Source organism: Pleurodeles waltl, chromosome 6 (genome assembly GCF_031143425.1).
Source record: "Pleurodeles waltl isolate 20211129_DDA chromosome 6, aPleWal1.hap1.20221129, whole genome shotgun sequence".
In the NCBI taxonomy this organism is placed as follows: domain Eukaryota; kingdom Metazoa; phylum Chordata; class Amphibia; order Caudata; family Salamandridae; genus Pleurodeles; species Pleurodeles waltl.
The window spans coordinates 1,071,492,844-1,071,511,181 of NC_090445.1; the positions used below are offsets into that span (position 1 = coordinate 1,071,492,844).

The window sequence follows — 18,338 nt, forward strand, 5'->3', positions numbered from 1 at the left end:
CCCCAAACGGATTCCCAGGGTAAGGATTCCCAACCCCCCCAGTGATAAGAAGCCATGGTTCTCCAAAGGGAAGCCAGTGGCAGGTGGTCCCCCACGTAACTGCTATGCATGTGACCAGGTGGGTCATGTGAGGGGGGGGTACCCAAATGCCCCCAGAGTGCAGCAGCACCCACTGGTGCACAGTCCCAGGGTTTGGCGAGTGTGGCGCTTGGGGTGGAGTTGGTTCCAGGTGGGTGGGAGCCAGCTGAGATGACCCATGTCTCACTAGGGGACAGTGAGATGGTCCGGAGAACCCCCATGCCTGAGAACACTAAGAAGTACAGGCAGTGGGTGACCATCAATGGACAGAGGGTGGAGGCTCTGAGAGACACAGGAGCCAGTGTGACTACAGTGAGGGGTCAGCTGGTGTCTGAAGAGCAGATTGATCCCCGGGTACTTCACCAAGTATTTGCAGTGGACAACTCAGAGCACCTGTGCAGAGTGGCACAGGTTCCCTTTGAAGGGGGGTGGGGGTTCTCAGGTTCCTTGAAGGTAGCTGTGAGTCCAACCATGCCTGTAGATTGTTTGCTAGGCAATGACCTGGAGGATTCCCCTTAGAAGAAGTTGGAACACAGGTCTCACTTCGAGATGTTGGGTCTGCCTGGGTGGGTATGCGTATCCACCTAGTCAATGGCAGCCCGTCAGGGTGGTCAAGAGCCCCTGGAGCCTGAAACAGTGGCCCAGGGGACTGCCAAGAAGAGGAAGGGCAGGGGGTGTGGGAAACTGGCCCCAGATGTTCCCACTGTCGGGGAGGAGGCAGAGCCTGAGGGTGACACCCCGGAGCCTACAGAGGAACAGGTGGCTGAACTGGGTGAGGTCCCTGAGCTGTCGCAGTGGCAGCAGGATGGGGGGCCCACCAGGGAAGCATTTTGTGCAGTACAGATGACATGCCCTACTCTGGAGGGTTTGCGGCAGCAGGCTGCAGACCAGGCGGCTGGCATGGAGCCAGGATCACACCTGATCTATTGGGAGGATGACCTCCTGTATAGTGAGCCTAATGTTCCTGAGCCTGGGTCAGCCCGTGTGCTGGTGGTACCCCAGTGCTTCAGGGCCTTCCTACTGGGGTTGGCTCATGATGTGCCTTTAGCTGGACATTTGGGGCAGGACAATACCTTTGAGAGGCTTGTCACCCACTTGTACTGGCCCCTAATGCGCAGGCACTCAGATGCACATTGCAGGTCTTGCCAGACTTGTCAGGCAAGTGGCAAGAGTGGGGGGAAATGTAAGGCTACCCTCCAACCTTTACTTGTTGTCAGTACTCCCTTTGAGAGGGTAGGTATTGACATTGTGGGGCCTCTGGATACCAAGACAGCCATGGCCAACAGGTTCATCCTGGTCTTGGTGGACCATGCCACCCGGTACCCGGAAGCCATTCCTCTGAGATCAATCACTTCCTCTGTGGTGGGTTGTGCTTTGATGGGGGTTTTTACACGCATGGGGTTCCCCAAGGAAGTCATATCTGATATGGATACCAATTTCATATCCACGTATATGAAGTCTCTGTGGAAGGAGTGTGGGGTAACCTACAAGTTCACCACCCTTTACCACCCCCAAAATAATGTTCTGGTTGAGAGATTCAACCGCACCTTGAAAGGCATGATCATGGGCCTGTCAGAGCCCTTAAGGCGGAAGTGGGACGTCCTCTTTCCATGCCTTCTGTTCGCCTACAGGGAGGTGCCTCAAAAGGGACTTGGTTTAGTCCCTTTGAGCTGATCTATGGCCACCCTGTGAGGTTACCTTTAAGTCTGGTCAAGGAGGCTTTGGAAAAAGCTCCTAGTTTAACCCCCAGGATGTATTCAGTTACACGCTGGCTCTCAGAAACCAGACTGCCCGCTTCAGGAGTCTCGCACAGGAGAACCTGGAAGCAAGCCAGGAGGACATTAAACGCTGATATGACCAGAATGCCACTCTGGTCGAGTTTCAACCTGCACAAAAAGTGTGGGTGATGGCACCAGTGGAGCCTAGGGCACTCCAGGACAAGTGAACTGGGCTATTTGAGGTGGTGGAGCACAAGAGTGAAGTCACCTGCCTGGTGGACTTGCAATCTCCAAGGGTCCTGCATGTGCCTCAAGCCGCACTTTGAGCGGACTGAACTGTCCATGCTCCTTGCGACAGATGATGGGGTGGAGGAGGAGAGTGAGCCTCTTCCTGACCTCCTGTCTGCAGAAGAAAAAGATGGGTCTATGGAGGGAGTGATCCTTTCCCCTCCCTGACTGAGGAGCAGCAGAGTGACTGTCGCCACGTGTTGGGACAGTTTGCTTGACTTTTTTCCCTGATCCCAGGAGTCACACACTTGTGCACACATGATGTGGACACTGGGGACAGTACACCCATTAAACAAAATGTTTACAGTGTAACTCACTGGGTCAGGGCTTGCATCAAGGATGAAGTATCTAAAATGTTAACCTTAGGGGTTATTGAGCATTCCAGCAGTCCTTGGGCCAGCCCAGTGGTATTGGTCCCAAAGGCTGCTGCACCTGGTGCCACTCCAGAACTCAGGTTCTGTGTGGACTACTGGGGGCTCAATGCAGTCAGCAAGACTGACGCACACCCCATCCCCCGAGCTGATGAGCTCATTGACCGGTTGGGAGCTGCCAAGTACCTCAGTGCGTTTGACTTAATGTCTGGGTACTGGCAGATTGCCTTAACTGAGGGGGCCAAAGAGAGGTCAGCATTTTCATCACATTATATATTATCTCATACACAGCAGTTTGTTACCAGAGCAGCTGTTTATTGACTGCAAATTCATATGATACTCATCTGAGGTCTTGCCCTATGAAAACTGGTATGCTATTGTATTGTACTCCACTCTTTGGATGAACACGTCCACTCTAAGCGTTTGAAGCCAGGCGTGTCCTCTCAGCCTTTCATCTATCCCAGGTCGATTGAGTTGGGCAATAATAAGCATAGGTTATTCAGCGCCAGAGTGTCCCACATTTTATTTATGTATTCGTTTCCTCAGGCCAATAAAACTTGCCAAGGCCCTGTAGCGCTCGAGACATTAAAATGAAAGCAGAGGAATGCCAGCTCCTGCAGTGGTGTCGCTGTCATGTGACGATGGCAACCGCAAAGCAGGCGAGAAGCGAGACAAGGGGCTGAATGAGCCGGATACCTGGGCCAGTAATGGAAAACCAGAAAGGAAGGTTTGTTTGTGCGCGTGGATCGGGTTTCCGCTTTAAAAATGCATAGTGCGCCTGCAGTTTCTTCACGCTGTGTTTGAGACGGCTGCATCGAGTGTCTGCGGCAGGCGGGACACCTCTCGGGTGCCTGGAGAGGCAAACACCTCTCTGTAGTGACTACAGCAGTTAGGGTCCCAGTAAGTGTTATTGACAGGAAGAGTCCTTCTCAGCTGTGACTGCAGTAGTTAAGTAGCCGTGTCTCTGGCACACACTGGAACAAGCAGACTGACTTCTCACAGATGTATTTGGGGCAGAAAAGAGTCCCTCTCAGGTGTGTCTGCGGAAGGAAATTAACCTCTCGGGGTGTATGCATTTGGGAAAGAGCTCCCTGTGGTGACTGCAGTAGCTGTAGGTCCCCGTGAGGTGTGTCTGGAGCAGCCAAGTCTCCTCTCGAGTGTCTGCACAAGGCAGAATTCCTCACTGAGCTGCCTACAGCAGGAGTGCCACACACATGTCTATACCCCGGCCCTCTGGCATGTCTGAAGCAGGCAGGCCAGCCAATGGGTGTAGCATACTCACAAGAGGCAGGAAGTGTCTTCGGTGTGTGTTCATGCCTGCAGCAGACAGACTCACTCCCTGGAGTTCAGGAAGCAGTCAGGTCCGGTGTTTGCATTCTGGGCAGGGTGACAGTCTGTAGTGCTTTAGGCTTGGCACCTGTAGGAATACCTGCCTCCTGGCTCTGGTTTCACTAGCTCCTGGCTTCTCGCCGGGACAAAACGCAGAGAGATGTCTGCCTGCACGGGGAGCCCGCAGCAGAGTGTCGAACTGCAGGAGTGAAGAGAGAGAGACCCTCCATACCAACCCCTCCGGGGGCAGCACGAGACACAGGCAGCGCGGGCACAGACCGGAAGTGGCAGCTCCCTCGACAGAGTGAGAACGGCTCTGTCCCAAAGGATGGCGAACAGCCAGGCAGCATCCGCCTCTGCGGATCCGGCGAGGAGCGCCTCCAAGGACACATGGATGGTGAGTGCCTCTTCCGAGTGAGTGAGAGGTGCACGCTTCATACAGACCTCAATGTGGACGAACTGCCCAGGAGGGGTAAAGGGAAAACTGATAAGAACAGCTAATGTTGTAGACGAGTTGGGCAATGAGCAGGTCCATAGGAATTATGCGGCAGGAGAGAACCACATTATATGGCAGGTTCGCCAGATTATGCACCAAGGAAAAGCAAATTGTGTGGCCTAATACGGCATATTTTGTTTTAGTATTAGCTCATTATCTTGGCATTTTTATACATGTTAACACTAGCTGGGCAAAGGTTTCACCTCATTATTACCACTTTAACACCCAACCAGTTCTTTAAGTAGGCATTACTGTGTGGTACTGAATACATGCACCTCTTACATTTCAAAGGGAGTATCTGTACTTTTCAGCACCGCTGTCATGCATTTAATGGGAGAATACCTGCACTTCCCAGCAGCAAACAGGCACTCTAAATAGTGAATACCTGCACTTCAATAATTACATTTACATCACTGAATCAAACTACTGAGATAAGCAACACAAAGGTGACCAGTCAACCTTTGCAAAGGGCTTTCCACTGAGCCGAAGCACATGTTGTCGCCTTTTTAGTAACTTTTGATCTGTTTAAGATAGAAACATTTTTTTTTGCTGAAATCTGCAGATTTTGAAGCCAGTGTTGAAATATTTGCCGAATGCATCTCATCCCTAACTATGCAGAAATTTCCACGGTCACAAATTCACTTAGTTCCTGTGGCTCTAATAATAGCAATAACTGACACTTCAGCACTAAGTAACAATTTACTTTGGGGTTAAATGGCAGTAATGGTAGTAATTGTTAGTAGTATCCCTCTTCTCTCCTAAGTAACAGTAGTAGCAATATAAAAGTTAATAATAAAATAATAATAGTTATCATTATAGGGATTGGCTGACAGGTGAGGTTTAAGAGCTACACAAAATGCAAGCTACTGCATTAATAAATTAGGGGTAATGTGTCTAGAACTTTTTGTCTGTACTATACCTGTGTCGTGAAGAAAAATAGCTATTGCTCCTTCAGTGCTCTAGCTGTTCTATGTGTGAAGTATGATTTGCCTACAGCTGCCCCGCTGTAACCCATAGGTGCCTGAGGCTGCTGTCGCTGCTGCTGGTCACACTGTATCTGTCCTGCCTGAAGAAATCTTGCACAATTGCTTCCCATATGGTGCCTGCACTATGTGAGTGATAAAAGCAGGGGTGTGTGAAATTTGCGTGATTTTATTTTGCGTAATTATACGAAATTACAGGAAAAGTATGCAGAGTAAAAGGTAAATATACAAAACACAAATCCATCATTCAGTGCTACATTTCAGGATGAAATGTGTCTTCAGGTCAATTTTTGACACAAGGATGCATTTTGCGTTAAAGGAATAGAGCAAAACACAATAGCTGCAAATGAAAGGTTCCCGTGTTCTGGCATGCTGTTATTGTGATATCAATTTGCCACAAACTGCAGCGTAATTCTGTGATGTGGCATAATGACATCATTTTGGAAATTTTGCGTAAAAAGCTTAATGGATTATGACTGATTGCTGCTGCTTCTACCTGTTCTGTTATTATGAGAGGGTATACTTGAATTTCTGAAGCTCATCACAGATCAATTTTATTTGAATGTGGTGAGCTTTCTCTGCTGTTCTTATCAATATCTCTTCTGAGTGTAGGTGTGTTTGTGAAGCTTGGTCGGTGGCTGTTCATGCTGTACATATTCTGGGTGAGTGAGTAGGGAGCAGATGTACTAACTTCAAAATATTCCAGGAGAGGGAGGATATGAGTCATAATGCATGACCTTCGTCTCACGTAACGTTATCGGAAGTGACATCAGTTTTAGCAACATTATTAGAAGTAAAATAATCACCACAAATTATATCACCTTCAAAGGCACTATAGATGTGGCACTATGGAAGCCATGAAAAATAAGCATTGACAAAGCCAGTGTATCTTCCCTTTGGGACCCATTGACTTTGCCAGTGGTGAGCCGAATTGCACAGAATCCCGAATGCTGTACTGCATGGGTAAAGTATTTTAAAAAAAAGCCTTTGGTGCCGCCTATGCCATTTTCTAAGTGTGTGCATGCGTGCGCCTATGCAGCAGAACCCTGGTCAGTCACTTGCTTTATTTACACACAATTCAAGCAATAACTTATTTCTGGTTGCTGAACAAACACATTGAATGAGAGACTTTCTAAACAAAAGAAGGTATTTTCCACTTATGAAATGAGACACACGGCACGTTGTATACATGTCACAATATAGGCAGCACAAGGCAAACTTTTTGTGCCTAGTATCATGCAATTTGGGCAAGTAGTTAAGCAGGGAATTGAGTGCAGGTAGTCTTTCAAGAGTTTAATTAAATAATATATGGTGTTAAACTGTGTGCATAAATCAGAAGGAAGTAGGGGATTAACTAGCCAGCTCAATATGCAGTGATGTCACCGGATATCATTGGATGTGCTGCTTTAGGAACTGTCATTACAGCTCTATCAAGCTACTCACTTTAATTTTGTAGCCCCTCACAGTGTGCTGTAACATTAATTGATTTGTGAAGTATAAATGTGACTGGGTGGAGGGAGAAGGGCTTATCTGGACTGGGTAACTCACACAGTTTTTATCCAACCTGCATTTCACTCTCTACGATACAGAAGATAACAGGATGTCAGCGAACACAGCATAAGAAAGATGTGCCTGATTCCCTGTCATCTTAGTTTTGGAAATAGGGGGTTTGGGGTTGGGTGCAAGAGGTAGGGGGACAGGGATGGAACAAGGAACAGGAGGATGTGAGCAAGAGACGAGATGAGAGAAAGATGTGGTGGACGCAAAGACTGAAGATTAAGGGTGCCAAATAACTTATGTACCATCCTAGGGGACCATTAGTCTCAGGAGCAAGAGCCCTCAAGCATCACAATGGATGGATAATATCATCATCGGGAAATGCTCCACACCAAGCTGGCGCTGCAATGCCTGGTGGGCACCCCAAGCGGGAGCTCTAGACCATATTCATATAATCAAAATTGATTAATAATAATCACAAAGGTGCTTTTATTCAAGCAACAGTGCAAAAAAAGAGAGAGGTAGAAAAGGATTTAAAATTGGTTAAACATCTCCCAAACAACATCATAAATTTTAATCAGTGTAGTGAAGATGAAGACCAAGGTTAAAAACAAAACTTGAAAGTCATATATCGAGTGTAATGCTCGTAGTGCTTTCACAAAATGCTAAAGGCTCTGAATGTTTTAAGGGCCTTTAGGAACAGGTCAACATGTTTCGCGTCTGTCGGTCCACCAGGATCCATTGACGCTTCATCAGGACCAAAAAATAACCTCTTCACATAGTATAATGGAGTAAAGAAAAACCACCTCTAATAAGGTAGAAAAACCAATGACTTACATTTAAGTGCATTTGGTTACATCAGGTCACCCTAGAATATAAACATATAGACAGACAGTACACCAAAGAAAAACCCATGAAGTGGTTAGTGGTGCTCAAACACATAAACATTTATGTAGAACAAATGATGGGTCCAAACTAAATAAGTGTAAATGAGCTTACCATCCCCAAATTTGAGAAAGGGCCCCCTGGGAAGCACGTTCCTAGGACTCAGATAGCCACTGAACATAATAAAATAGAAATACAGTTTACCAATCGTATGTATGCTCAATTCACTTAAAATGATTTTAATAAAAGAAAAGAGAAAGGAGCAAATTATCTGTAATGTAATGCAGCCCACAAGTGGGTAGGTCTTGCTAAAACAATTGGAAATCCCACATAAACAAACATGTGACTCTGTTCAATTAAGCCACAGTTATCAGTGTAAAGTCAATAAAAACTGACATCTATATCAATCATCTCAACCCAAATCTCGCCACTGCGTGTCAAACTTACAGTTTGGTTGCTGGTCCATAATTACGGACCTACCCTCTGGAACGGTGTCCCGAATGACAGTCTGCATCGGGCACCGTCAGAGCAATAAATGCGGCGCTGCGAACCCGGAAGAACACTCTCTTCTGGTATTCGCGCGTCTCGAGATAGTAAAAATAAAAGAGAGACTATCCGATTGTAGTCTCTGGAACAAAACAGAAAACGGACAATCGTATCGGAGATACGAGGTCCCTGTCGGGTTGGGGAAGTTTTTCAATTCGGCTCTGATAATAGGGCCAAGTGGACCCTATAAACAGGTCCACAAGAAAACGAGGGGTCATGGTGGAGGCAACTAGCAAGAAAATAAAAAGATTTTTGTGTCGCGCCGCACCGCGCGGCGCGAGCCGAGCGTTCGGCACAAGCCGCGCGTTCGGCTCGGGCCGCGCTTCGCGTCTCTAAGACGCGGCGCGCCCCGAGCCTTTCTTGCACCTTGCGAGGCCCCAGGACTTACTAGGGGCCTCGCGCTGCGCTCTCCCTCCGTCTTGTTGGGGTCTCCTGACCCCTCTTACCTGTCTGGGGACTCCTCTTTCTTCTTTTCTGTCTTTCTTTCTTTTTGGGTCTGTTTTCTCCTCTGTCCTTTATGTCTTTCCCCTTCCCAGGTTACCTCTGTCTTCCCAGCATTCCTCCTTCCCTATTCTCTATGGTTTCTGCTCCAGTCTATTCTATCTACTTTTCCCTATGCAAGATGGTGTCCTTTTTCTTCCTGTGGGTCACTTCCTGTTTTATGGTATTTAAGGGTGTTTTTTCTTTCCCTCTTTGCGCTGCAACACTCTCTGTTTCAGTTAGTGTCCTCGCTCCTGATTTCCTAGCCCTTGGCTCTGGATTTCGCCATTTCTGTGTTACGTCAGTTCCTTTGATTCCTGTTCCTCTGTTCTTGTTCCAGGAATCCCCTGCGAATCTTCTGGGAGGTTTTTTCCTCTTCTTCTGAAGGGGTTTTTTCCCTCTGGCGCTACTTTCTCACGGTCACGGTCTGTCCTTGGCGTTTCCTCGCCTACAGCACCGTGGCTACCAGAAAGAGTCGCCCCTTTTTGGGACAAAGTCGAACCCTCAAGATCCACACCTCAAGATCTGCAAACTCCAGGCGCAAGCAGCACGTGAGTCGTGACAGATTGCAGCGCCTAACCATCCCGACGTCTTCTAACACCATGGAAGACACTGTGGTAGCTGCTGCGGATCCGGATCAAGCTCTGCTAACTACAATTCAGCAACAAGCTCAAGAATTACAGCAACTACGCAGTGAGAATGCTGCGTTGCGACAGGCCTTGGCCTTCCGTAGTGGTGATGTCCCGACGCTCTCCGCCTCTACCCATCGTTTTTCGGGTGAACCAACCAAGCTGCGAGAGTTCCTTGACTCCTTGACAGTGTACTTTGCCTTCCGACCCACCCAATTCTCCCATGACAGAACAAAGGTGGGTTATCTCATCAGTGCCCTATCTGGTCCTGCCTTGGCCTGGGCAACCCCGATGGTATCATCTAACGATCCGGTATTGTCGGACTATTCTGCCTTTGTGAACCGTTTCAAGCTGATGTTTAGTCGCCCGGGATTGGAGGCTTCAGCAGAAGAGGCCTTATGCGATATTCGTCAAGGTTCACAAGAAGTCCTTCAATACATTACACGCTTTCGTCAACTAGCGGCAGAGACCACCTGGGTGGAACGTACTTTGGTGACTTTGTTTCGTAGAGGACTCAAAGAAGAGATCAAAGACGAACTAGTACATTCCACCAGAGTGGAGGATCTTCGTGGCCTGATGGATCAAGCCCTCTCCATCGAGTATCGCCTTCAGGAACGGAGAGCAGAGAAGAGAAAAAGCAGAGGGTCTTTTCAACCAAGCACCTCACGAGTTTTTCCACATCTGTAAAGAAATGGCTCCCTGTTGCAGTTACCCCCCACTTTTTGCCTGATACTGATGCTGACTTGACTGAGAAGAGTGCTGGGACCCTGCTAACCAGGCCCCAGCACCAGTGTTCCTTCACCTAAAATGTACCATTGTATCCACAATTGGCACACCCTGGCATTCAGATAAGTCCCTTGTAACTGGTACTTCTAGTACCAAGGGCCCTGATGCCAAGGAAGGTCTCTAAGGGCTGCAGCATGTCTTATGCCACCCTAGAGACCCCTCACTCAGCACAGACACACTGCTTACAAGCCTGTGTGTGCTAGTGAGAACAAAATGAGTAAGTCGACATGGCACTCCCCTCAGGGTGCCATGCCAGCCTCTCACTGCCTATGCAGTATAGGTAAGACACCCCTCTAGCAGGCCTTACAGCCCTAAGGCAGGGTGCACTATACCATAGGTGAGGGTACCAGTGCATGAGCATGGTACCCCTACAGTGTCTAAACAAAACCTTAGACATTGTAAGTGCAGGGTAGCCATAAGAGTATATGGTCTGGGAGTCTGTCAAACACGAACTCCACAGCACCATAATGGCTACACTGAAAACTGGGAAGTTTGGTATCAAACTTCTCAGCACAATAAATGCACACTGATGCCAGTGTACAGTTTATTGCAAAATACACCCCAGAGGGCACCTTAGAGGTGCCCCCTGAAACTTAACCGACTGTCTGTGTAGGCTGACTAGTTCCAGCAGCCTGCCACACCAGAGACATGTTGCTGGCCCCATGGGGAGAGTGCCTTTGTCACTCTGAGGCCAGTAACAAAGCCTGCACTGGGTGGAGATGCTAACACCTCCCCCAGGCAGGAACTGTGACACCTGGCGGTGAGCCTCAAAGGCTCCCCCCTTTGTCACAGCCCAGCAGGGCACTCCAGCTTAGTGGAGTTGCCCGCCCCCTCCGGCCACGGCCCCCACTTTTGGCGGCAAGGCTGGAGGGAACAAAGAAAGCAACAAGGAGGAGTCACTGGCCAGTCAGGACAGCCCCTAAGGTGTCCTGAGCTGAGGTGACTCTAACTTTTAGAAATCCTCCATCTTGCAGATGGAGGATTCCCCCAATAGGGTTAGGATTGTGACCCCCTCCCCTTGGGAGGAGGCACAAAGAGGGTGTACCCACCCTCAGGGCTAGTAGCCATTGGCTACTAACCCCCCAGACCTAAACACGCCCTTAAATTTAGTATTTAAGGGCTACCCTGAACCCTAGAAAATTAGATTCCTGCAACAAGAAGAAGGACTGCCCAGCTGAAAACCCCTGCAGCGGAAGACCAGAAGACGACAACTGCCTTGGCTCCAGAAACTCACCGGCCTGTCTCCTGCCTTCCAAAGATCCTGCTCCAGCGACGCCTTCCGAAGGGACCAGCGACCTCGACATCCTCTGAGGACTGCCCCTGCTTCGAAAAGACAAGAAACTCCCGAGGACAGCGGACCTGCTCCAAGAAAAGCTGCAACTTTGTTTCCAGCAGCTTTAAAGAACCCTGCAAGCTCCCCGCAAGAAGCGTGAGACTTACAACACTGCACCCGGCGACCCCGACTCGGCTGGTGGAGATCCGACACCTCAGGAGGGACCCCAGGACTACTCTGATACTGTGAGTACCAAAACCTGTCCCCCCTGAGCCCCCACAGCGCCGCCTGCAGAGGGAATCCCGAGGCTTCCCCTGACCGCGACTCTTTGAATCTAAAGTCCCGACGCCTGGGAGAGACCCTGCACCCGCAGCCCCCAGGACCTGAAGGACCGGACTTTCACTGGAGAAGTGACCCCCAGGAGTCCCTCTCCCTTGCCCAAGTGGAGGTTTCCCCGAGGAATCCCCCCCTTGCCTGCCTGCAGCGCTGAAGAGATCCCGAGATCTCTCATAGACTAACATTGCGAACCCGACGCTTGTTTCTACACTGCACCCGGCCGCCCCCGCGCCGCTGAGGGTGAAATTTCTGTGTGGACTTGTGTCCCCCCCGGTGCCCTACAAAACCCCCCTGGTCTGCCCTCCGAAGACGCGGGTACTTACCTGCAAGCAGACCGGAACCGGGGCACCCCCTTCTCTCCATTCTAGCCTATGTGTTTTGGGCACCACTTTGGACTCTGCACCTGACCGGCCCTGAGCTGCTGGTGTGGTGACTTTGGGGTTGCTCTGAACCCCCAACGGTGGGCTACCTTGGACCAAGAACTGAGCCCTGTAAGTGTCTTACTTACCTGGTTAATCTAACAAATACTTACCTCCCCTAGGAACTGTGAAAATTGCACTAAGTGTCCACTTTTAAAACAGCTATTTGTCAATAACTTGAAAAGTATACATGCAATTTTGATGATTTGAAGTTCCTAAAGTACTTACCTGCAATACCTTTCGAATGAGATATTACATGTAGAATTTGAACCTGTGGTTCTTAAAATAAACTAAGAAAAGATATTTTTCTATATAAAAACCTATTGGCTGGATTTGTCTCTGAGTGTGTGTACCTCATTTATTGTCTATGTGTATGTACAACAAATGCTTAACACTACTCCTTGGATAAGCCTACTGCTCGACCACACTACCACAAAATAGAGCATTAGTATTATCTATTTTTACCACTATTTTACCTCTAAGGGGAACCCTTGGACTCTGTGCATGCTATTCCTTACTTTGAAATAGCACATACAGAGCCAACTTCCTACATTGGTGGATCAGCGGTGGGGTACAAGACTTTGCATTTGCTGGACTACTCAGCCAATACCTGATCACACGACAAATTCCAAAATTGTCATTAGAAATTGATTTTTGCAATTTGAAAAGTTTTCTAAATTCTTAAAAGACCTGCTAGGGCCTTGTGTTAGATCCTGTTTAGCATTTCTTTTAGAGTTTAAAAGTTTGTAAAAGTTTGAATTAGATTCTAGAACCAGTTGTAGATTCTTAAAAAGTATTCCAACTTTTAGAAGCAAAATGTCTAGCACAGATGTGACTGTGGTGGAACTCGACACCACACCTTACCTCCATCTTAAGATGAGGGAGCTAAGGTCACTCTGTAAAATAAAGAAAATAACAATGGGCCCCAAACCTACCAAAATACAGCTCCAGGAGCTTTTGGCAGAGTTTGAAAAGGCCAACCCCTCTGAGGGTGGCAACTCAGAGGAAGAGGATAGTGACTTGGAGGAAAATTCCCCCCTACCAGTCCTATCTAGGGAGAACAGGGTCCCTCAAACCCTGACTCCAAAAATAATAGTCAGAGATGCTGGTTCCCTCACAGGAGAGACCAACACCTCTGAAATCACTGAGGATAACTCCAGTGAAGATGACCCCCTGTTAGCCAGGATGGTCAAAAGATTGGCTTTGGAAAAGCAGCTCCTAGCCATAGAAAGGGAAAGAAAAGAGATGGGCCTAGGTCCCATCGATGGTGGCAGCAACTTAAATAGGGTCAGAGATTCTCCTGACATCCTAAAAATCCCCAAAGGGATTGTAACAAAATATGAAGATGGTGATGACATCACCAAATGGTTCACAGCTTTTGAGAGGGCTTGTGTAACCAGAAAAGTAAACAGATCTCACTGGGGTGCTCTCCTTTGGGAAATGTTCACTGGAAAGTGTAGGGATAGACTCCTCACACTCTCTGGAAAAGATGCAGAATCTTATGACCTCATGAAGGGTACCCTGATTGAGGGCTTTGGATTCTCCACTGAGGAGTATAGAATTAGATTCAGGGGGGCTCAAAAATCCTCGAGCCAGACCTGGGTTGATTTTGTAGACTACTCAGTAAAAACACTAGATGGTTGGTTAACTGGAAATGAAGTGTGTGACTATGTTGGGCTTTATAATTTGTTTATGAAAGAACACATTTTAAGTAACTGCTTCAATGAAAAGTTGCATCAGTATCTGGTAGACCTAGGTCCAATTTCTCCCCAAGAATTGGGAAAGAAGGCAGACCACTGGGTCAAGACTAGGGTAACCAAAACTTCCACTGGGGGTGACCAAAAGGAAGGGGTTACAAAAACTCCCCAGGAGAAAGTGGGTGACACTAGAAACAAAGAAAAAGAGTCCTCTGTAGGCCCCCAAAAACCAGAACAGGTGGGTGGGCCCCAAGACACAACCCAAAACAAAGGTGGGTACCAGGGTAAGAACTGGGATGCCACTAAGGCATGGTGCCACAACTGTAAACAGTCTGGGCACCACACCAAGGACACTTCTTGTCCCAAAAACAAACCCCAGAACAAAATTCCAGGGGTAACCAGTGTAGCCATGGGAGATGACTCCTCAGATGAGGAGGTCTTCCTAGCCTTCAACTGGAAACAGGGCCCAACAGGTGAGTTGGAGATTCCAGAGGGAAGTAGACACTTCCACCACCTACTGGTGAATGGAATCCCAACCACTGCCCTGAGAGACACTTGTGCCAGTCACACTATTGTGCATGACAGGCTGGTGCTCTCAAACCAGTACATCCCACGTGAGACTGCCAGGGTAAGAGTTAGCCTAGACAGGGTCACTAAGAGGCCTGTGGCTTTAGTACCCATAGAAGTGGGTGGCACTCTTAGCTGGAGAAGGGTAGTAGTCAGTACAGACCTCCCCCTTGATTGTCTCCTTGGAAATGACTACCCAGAGCTTAGTCAGAGCCCAAGAGAGGAACTGGTCCAGTGCCAGTCCTCTCCCAAGGATTCTGGAAGTCCTGCCTCTGCAGTAAATGCAAGCAGGCCCCAGAAGAAGAAGAAAAGAAAACAGAGTAGGAAGGGTGGACAACCTTTAGCCAAGGTTACAGCAAGCCAAGGAGATTCTGCTCCAGTAGGGGAGAACTCCAAAAATGGCCCTGATAAAGTCCAACCTGACCCACAAGAAATCCTGGCTAGTCAGGCAACTGTTAAACCTGAGTGGGTGGCTCCTCAGCTAACAGAAGAAAGAGTGGAAGAAGGGTGTTTACTACAAGATGTGGTAACCCCCCACTCTAATACAGCAGACAGGCAACCTGAACCCAAAGAGGCCTGTAACTTAGCCCCTTCCCTTTTAGGTGAAGAGCTAAAGGTGTGGTTCTGGGCACTGACAGCTGTCAGTGGCCTCTGCTGGGTGTTAGCCTTTATGGCTGCACTATCCTTAGCATGGTGGTCTGACCCCATGCCAAATAGCAAGTTAGGCCCCCTGACCCTATTGGTCATGGTGGGGTTACTCCAGCTCTGGGTAACCTCTCTGGGTAAACTAGGGGTAACCCTGGCCAAGATAAGGTTAGCAGAGGTGGATACCTCTAAGACCAAAATAGAAAGAATGGGTGGAGACATTGAAGAGGCAGACAAGAGGCAATTCAGACTAGGTCCTATCACCGTGGAAGTAGGTCAGTTCCCCAAAGGGAATGACCTGAACAGAAGGATGTAAGGCAGAGTAGGCCCTGCAACTAACCAGCCTATTTCTCCTACTCTTCCTCGCCTGACAGACTAGGAAGACTCTCCCAGCTTGGGCTGAGTCTCCTGGCCTGTGGGCTGGGGGGGGCTTGTGTAAAGAAATGGCTCCCTGTTGCAGTTACCCCCCACTTTTTGCCTGATACTGATGCTGACTTGACTGAGAAGAGTGCTGGGACCCTGCTAACCAGGCCCCAGCACCAGTGTTCCTTCACCTAAAATGTACCATTGTATCCACAATTGGCACACCCTGGCATTCAGATAAGTCCCTTGTAACTGGTACTTCTAGTACCAAGGGCCCTGATGCCAAGGAAGGTCTCTAAGGGCTGCAGCATGTCTTATGCCACCCTAGAGACCCCTCACTCAGCACAGACACACTGCTTACAAGCCTGTGTGTGCTAGTGAGAACAAAATGAGTAAGTCGACATGGCACTCCCCTCAGGGTGCCATGCCAGCCTCTCACTGCCTATGCAGTATAGGTAAGACACCCCTCTAGCAGGCCTTACAGCCCTAAGGCAGGGTGCACTATACCATAGGTGAGGGTACCAGTGCATGAGCATGGTACCCCTACAGTGTCTAAACAAAACCTTAGACATTGTAAGTGCAGGGTAGCCATAAGAGTATATGGTCTGGGAGTCTGTCAAACACGAACTCCACAGCACCATAATGGCTACACTGAAAACTGGGAAGTTTGGTATCAAACTTCTCAGCACAATAAATGCACACTGATGCCAGTGTACAGTTTATTGCAAAATACACCCCAGAGGGCACCTTAGAGGTGCCCCCTGAAACTTAACCGACTGTCTGTGTAGGCTGACTAGTTCCAGCAGCCTGCCACACCAGAGACATGTTGCTGGCCCCATGGGGAGAGTGCCTTTGTCACTCTGAGGCCAGTAACAAAGCCTGCACTGGGTGGAGATGCTAACACCTCCCCCAGGCAGGAACTGTGACACCTGGCGGTGAGCCTCAAAGGCTCCCCCCTTTGTCACAGCCCAGCAGGGCACTCCAGCTTAGTGGAGTTGCCCGCCCCCTCCGGCCACGGCCCCCACTTTTGGCGGCAAGGCTGGAGGGAACAAAGAAAGCAACAAGGAGGAGTCACTGGCCAGTCAGGACAGCCCCTAAGGTGTCCTGAGCTGAGGTGACTCTAACTTTTAGAAATCCTCCATCTTGCAGATGGAGGATTCCCCCAATAGGGTTAGGATTGTGACCCCCTCCCCTTGGGAGGAGGCACAAAGAGGGTGTACCCACCCTCAGGGCTAGTAGCCATTGGCTACTAACCCCCCAGACCTAAACACGCCCTTAAATTTAGTATTTAAGGGCTACCCTGAACCCTAGAAAATTAGATTCCTGCAACAAGAAGAAGGACTGCCCAGCTGAAAACCCCTGCAGCGGAAGACCAGAAGACGACAACTGCCTTGGCTCCAGAAACTCACCGGCCTGTCTCCTGCCTTCCAAAGATCCTGCTCCAGCGACGCCTTCCGAAGGGACCAGCGACCTCGACATCCTCTGAGGACTGCCCCTGCTTCGAAAAGACAAGAAACTCCCGAGGACAGCGGACCTGCTCCAAGAAAAGCTGCAACTTTGTTTCCAGCAGCTTTAAAGAACCCTGCAAGCTCCCCGCAAGAAGCGTGAGACTTACAACACTGCACCCGGCGACCCCGACTCGGCTGGTGGAGATCCGACACCTCAGGAGGGACCCCAGGACTACTCTGATACTGTGAGTACCAAAACCTGTCCCCCCTGAGCCCCCACAGCGCCGCCTGCAGAGGGAATCCCGAGGCTTCCCCTGACCGCGACTCTTTGAATCTAAAGTCCCGACGCCTGGGAGAGACCCTGCACCCGCAGCCCCCAGGACCTGAAGGACCGGACTTTCACTGGAGAAGTGACCCCCAGGAGTCCCTCTCCCTTGCCCAAGTGGAGGTTTCCCCGAGGAATCCCCCCCTTGCCTGCCTGCAGCGCTGAAGAGATCCCGAGATCTCTCATAGACTAACATTGCGAACCCGACGCTTGTTTCTACACTGCACCCGGCCGCCCCCGCGCCGCTGAGGGTGAAATTTCTGTGTGGACTTGTGTCCCCCCCGGTGCCCTACAAAACCCCCCTGGTCTGCCCTCCGAAGACGCGGGTACTTACCTGCAAGCAGACCGGAACCGGGGCACCCCCTTCTCTCCATTCTAGCCTATGTGTTTTGGGCACCACTTTGGACTCTGCACCTGACCGGCCCTGAGCTGCTGGTGTGGTGACTTTGGGGTTGCTCTGAACCCCCAACGGTGGGCTACCTTGGACCAAGAACTGAGCCCTGTAAGTGTCTTACTTACCTGGTTAATCTAACAAATACTTACCTCCCCTAGGAACTGTGAAAATTGCACTGTGTCCACTTTTAAAACAGCTATTTGTCAATAACTTGAAAAGTATACATGCAATTTTGATGATTTGAAGTTCCTAAAGTACTTACCTGCAATACCTTTCGAATGAGATATTACATGTAGAATTTGAACCTGTGGTTCTTAAAATAAACTAAGAAAAGATATTTTTCTATATAAAAACCTATTGGCTGGATTTGTCTCTGAGTGTGTGTACCTCATTTATTGTCTATGTGTATGTACAACAAATGCTTAACACTACTCCTTGGATAAGCCTACTGCTCGACCACACTACCACAAAATAGAGCATTAGTATTATCTATTTTTACCACTATTTTACCTCTAAGGGGAACCCTTGGACTCTGTGCATGCTATTCCTTACTTTGAAATAGCACATACAGAGCCAACTTCCTACAACATCGTTCTGAGGAACCTCGCCCTCCTGTCAGAGACACCGAAGGAGAACCCATGCAGGTGGATACAACTCGAGGCCCTCTCTCCCCTAGCGAACGAGAAGAAAGACGAAAGAAGGGGTTGTGTTTATACTGCGGATCTGCCGGCCACATACTGCGTACCTGTCCAGTACGTCCATCAAGGCCATCGGGAAACGCCGCT

The 18,338-nt window shown here is 49.1% G+C and overlaps 1 protein-coding gene across 5 annotated transcripts in view; it reads left to right on the forward strand.

The window, feature by feature from the left end:
- Nucleotides 1-18,338, forward strand: part of RAP1GAP (RAP1 GTPase activating protein) — a 431,870-nt gene that overhangs the window by 158,432 nt on the left and 255,100 nt on the right. Inside the window, exon 1 of one of the 5 annotated variants that reach the window (XM_069240085.1) lies at nucleotides 4,007-4,181. The exons of the other annotated variants lie outside the window; for them this stretch is intronic. Within the exon in view, the coding sequence (XP_069096186.1) occupies nucleotides 4,113-4,181 (69 nt within the window). The 5' untranslated portion in view covers nucleotides 4,007-4,112. Of the gene's footprint in view, nucleotides 1-4,006; nucleotides 4,182-18,338 lie in introns of those variants that run through there. 5 annotated transcript variants of the gene reach the window in all.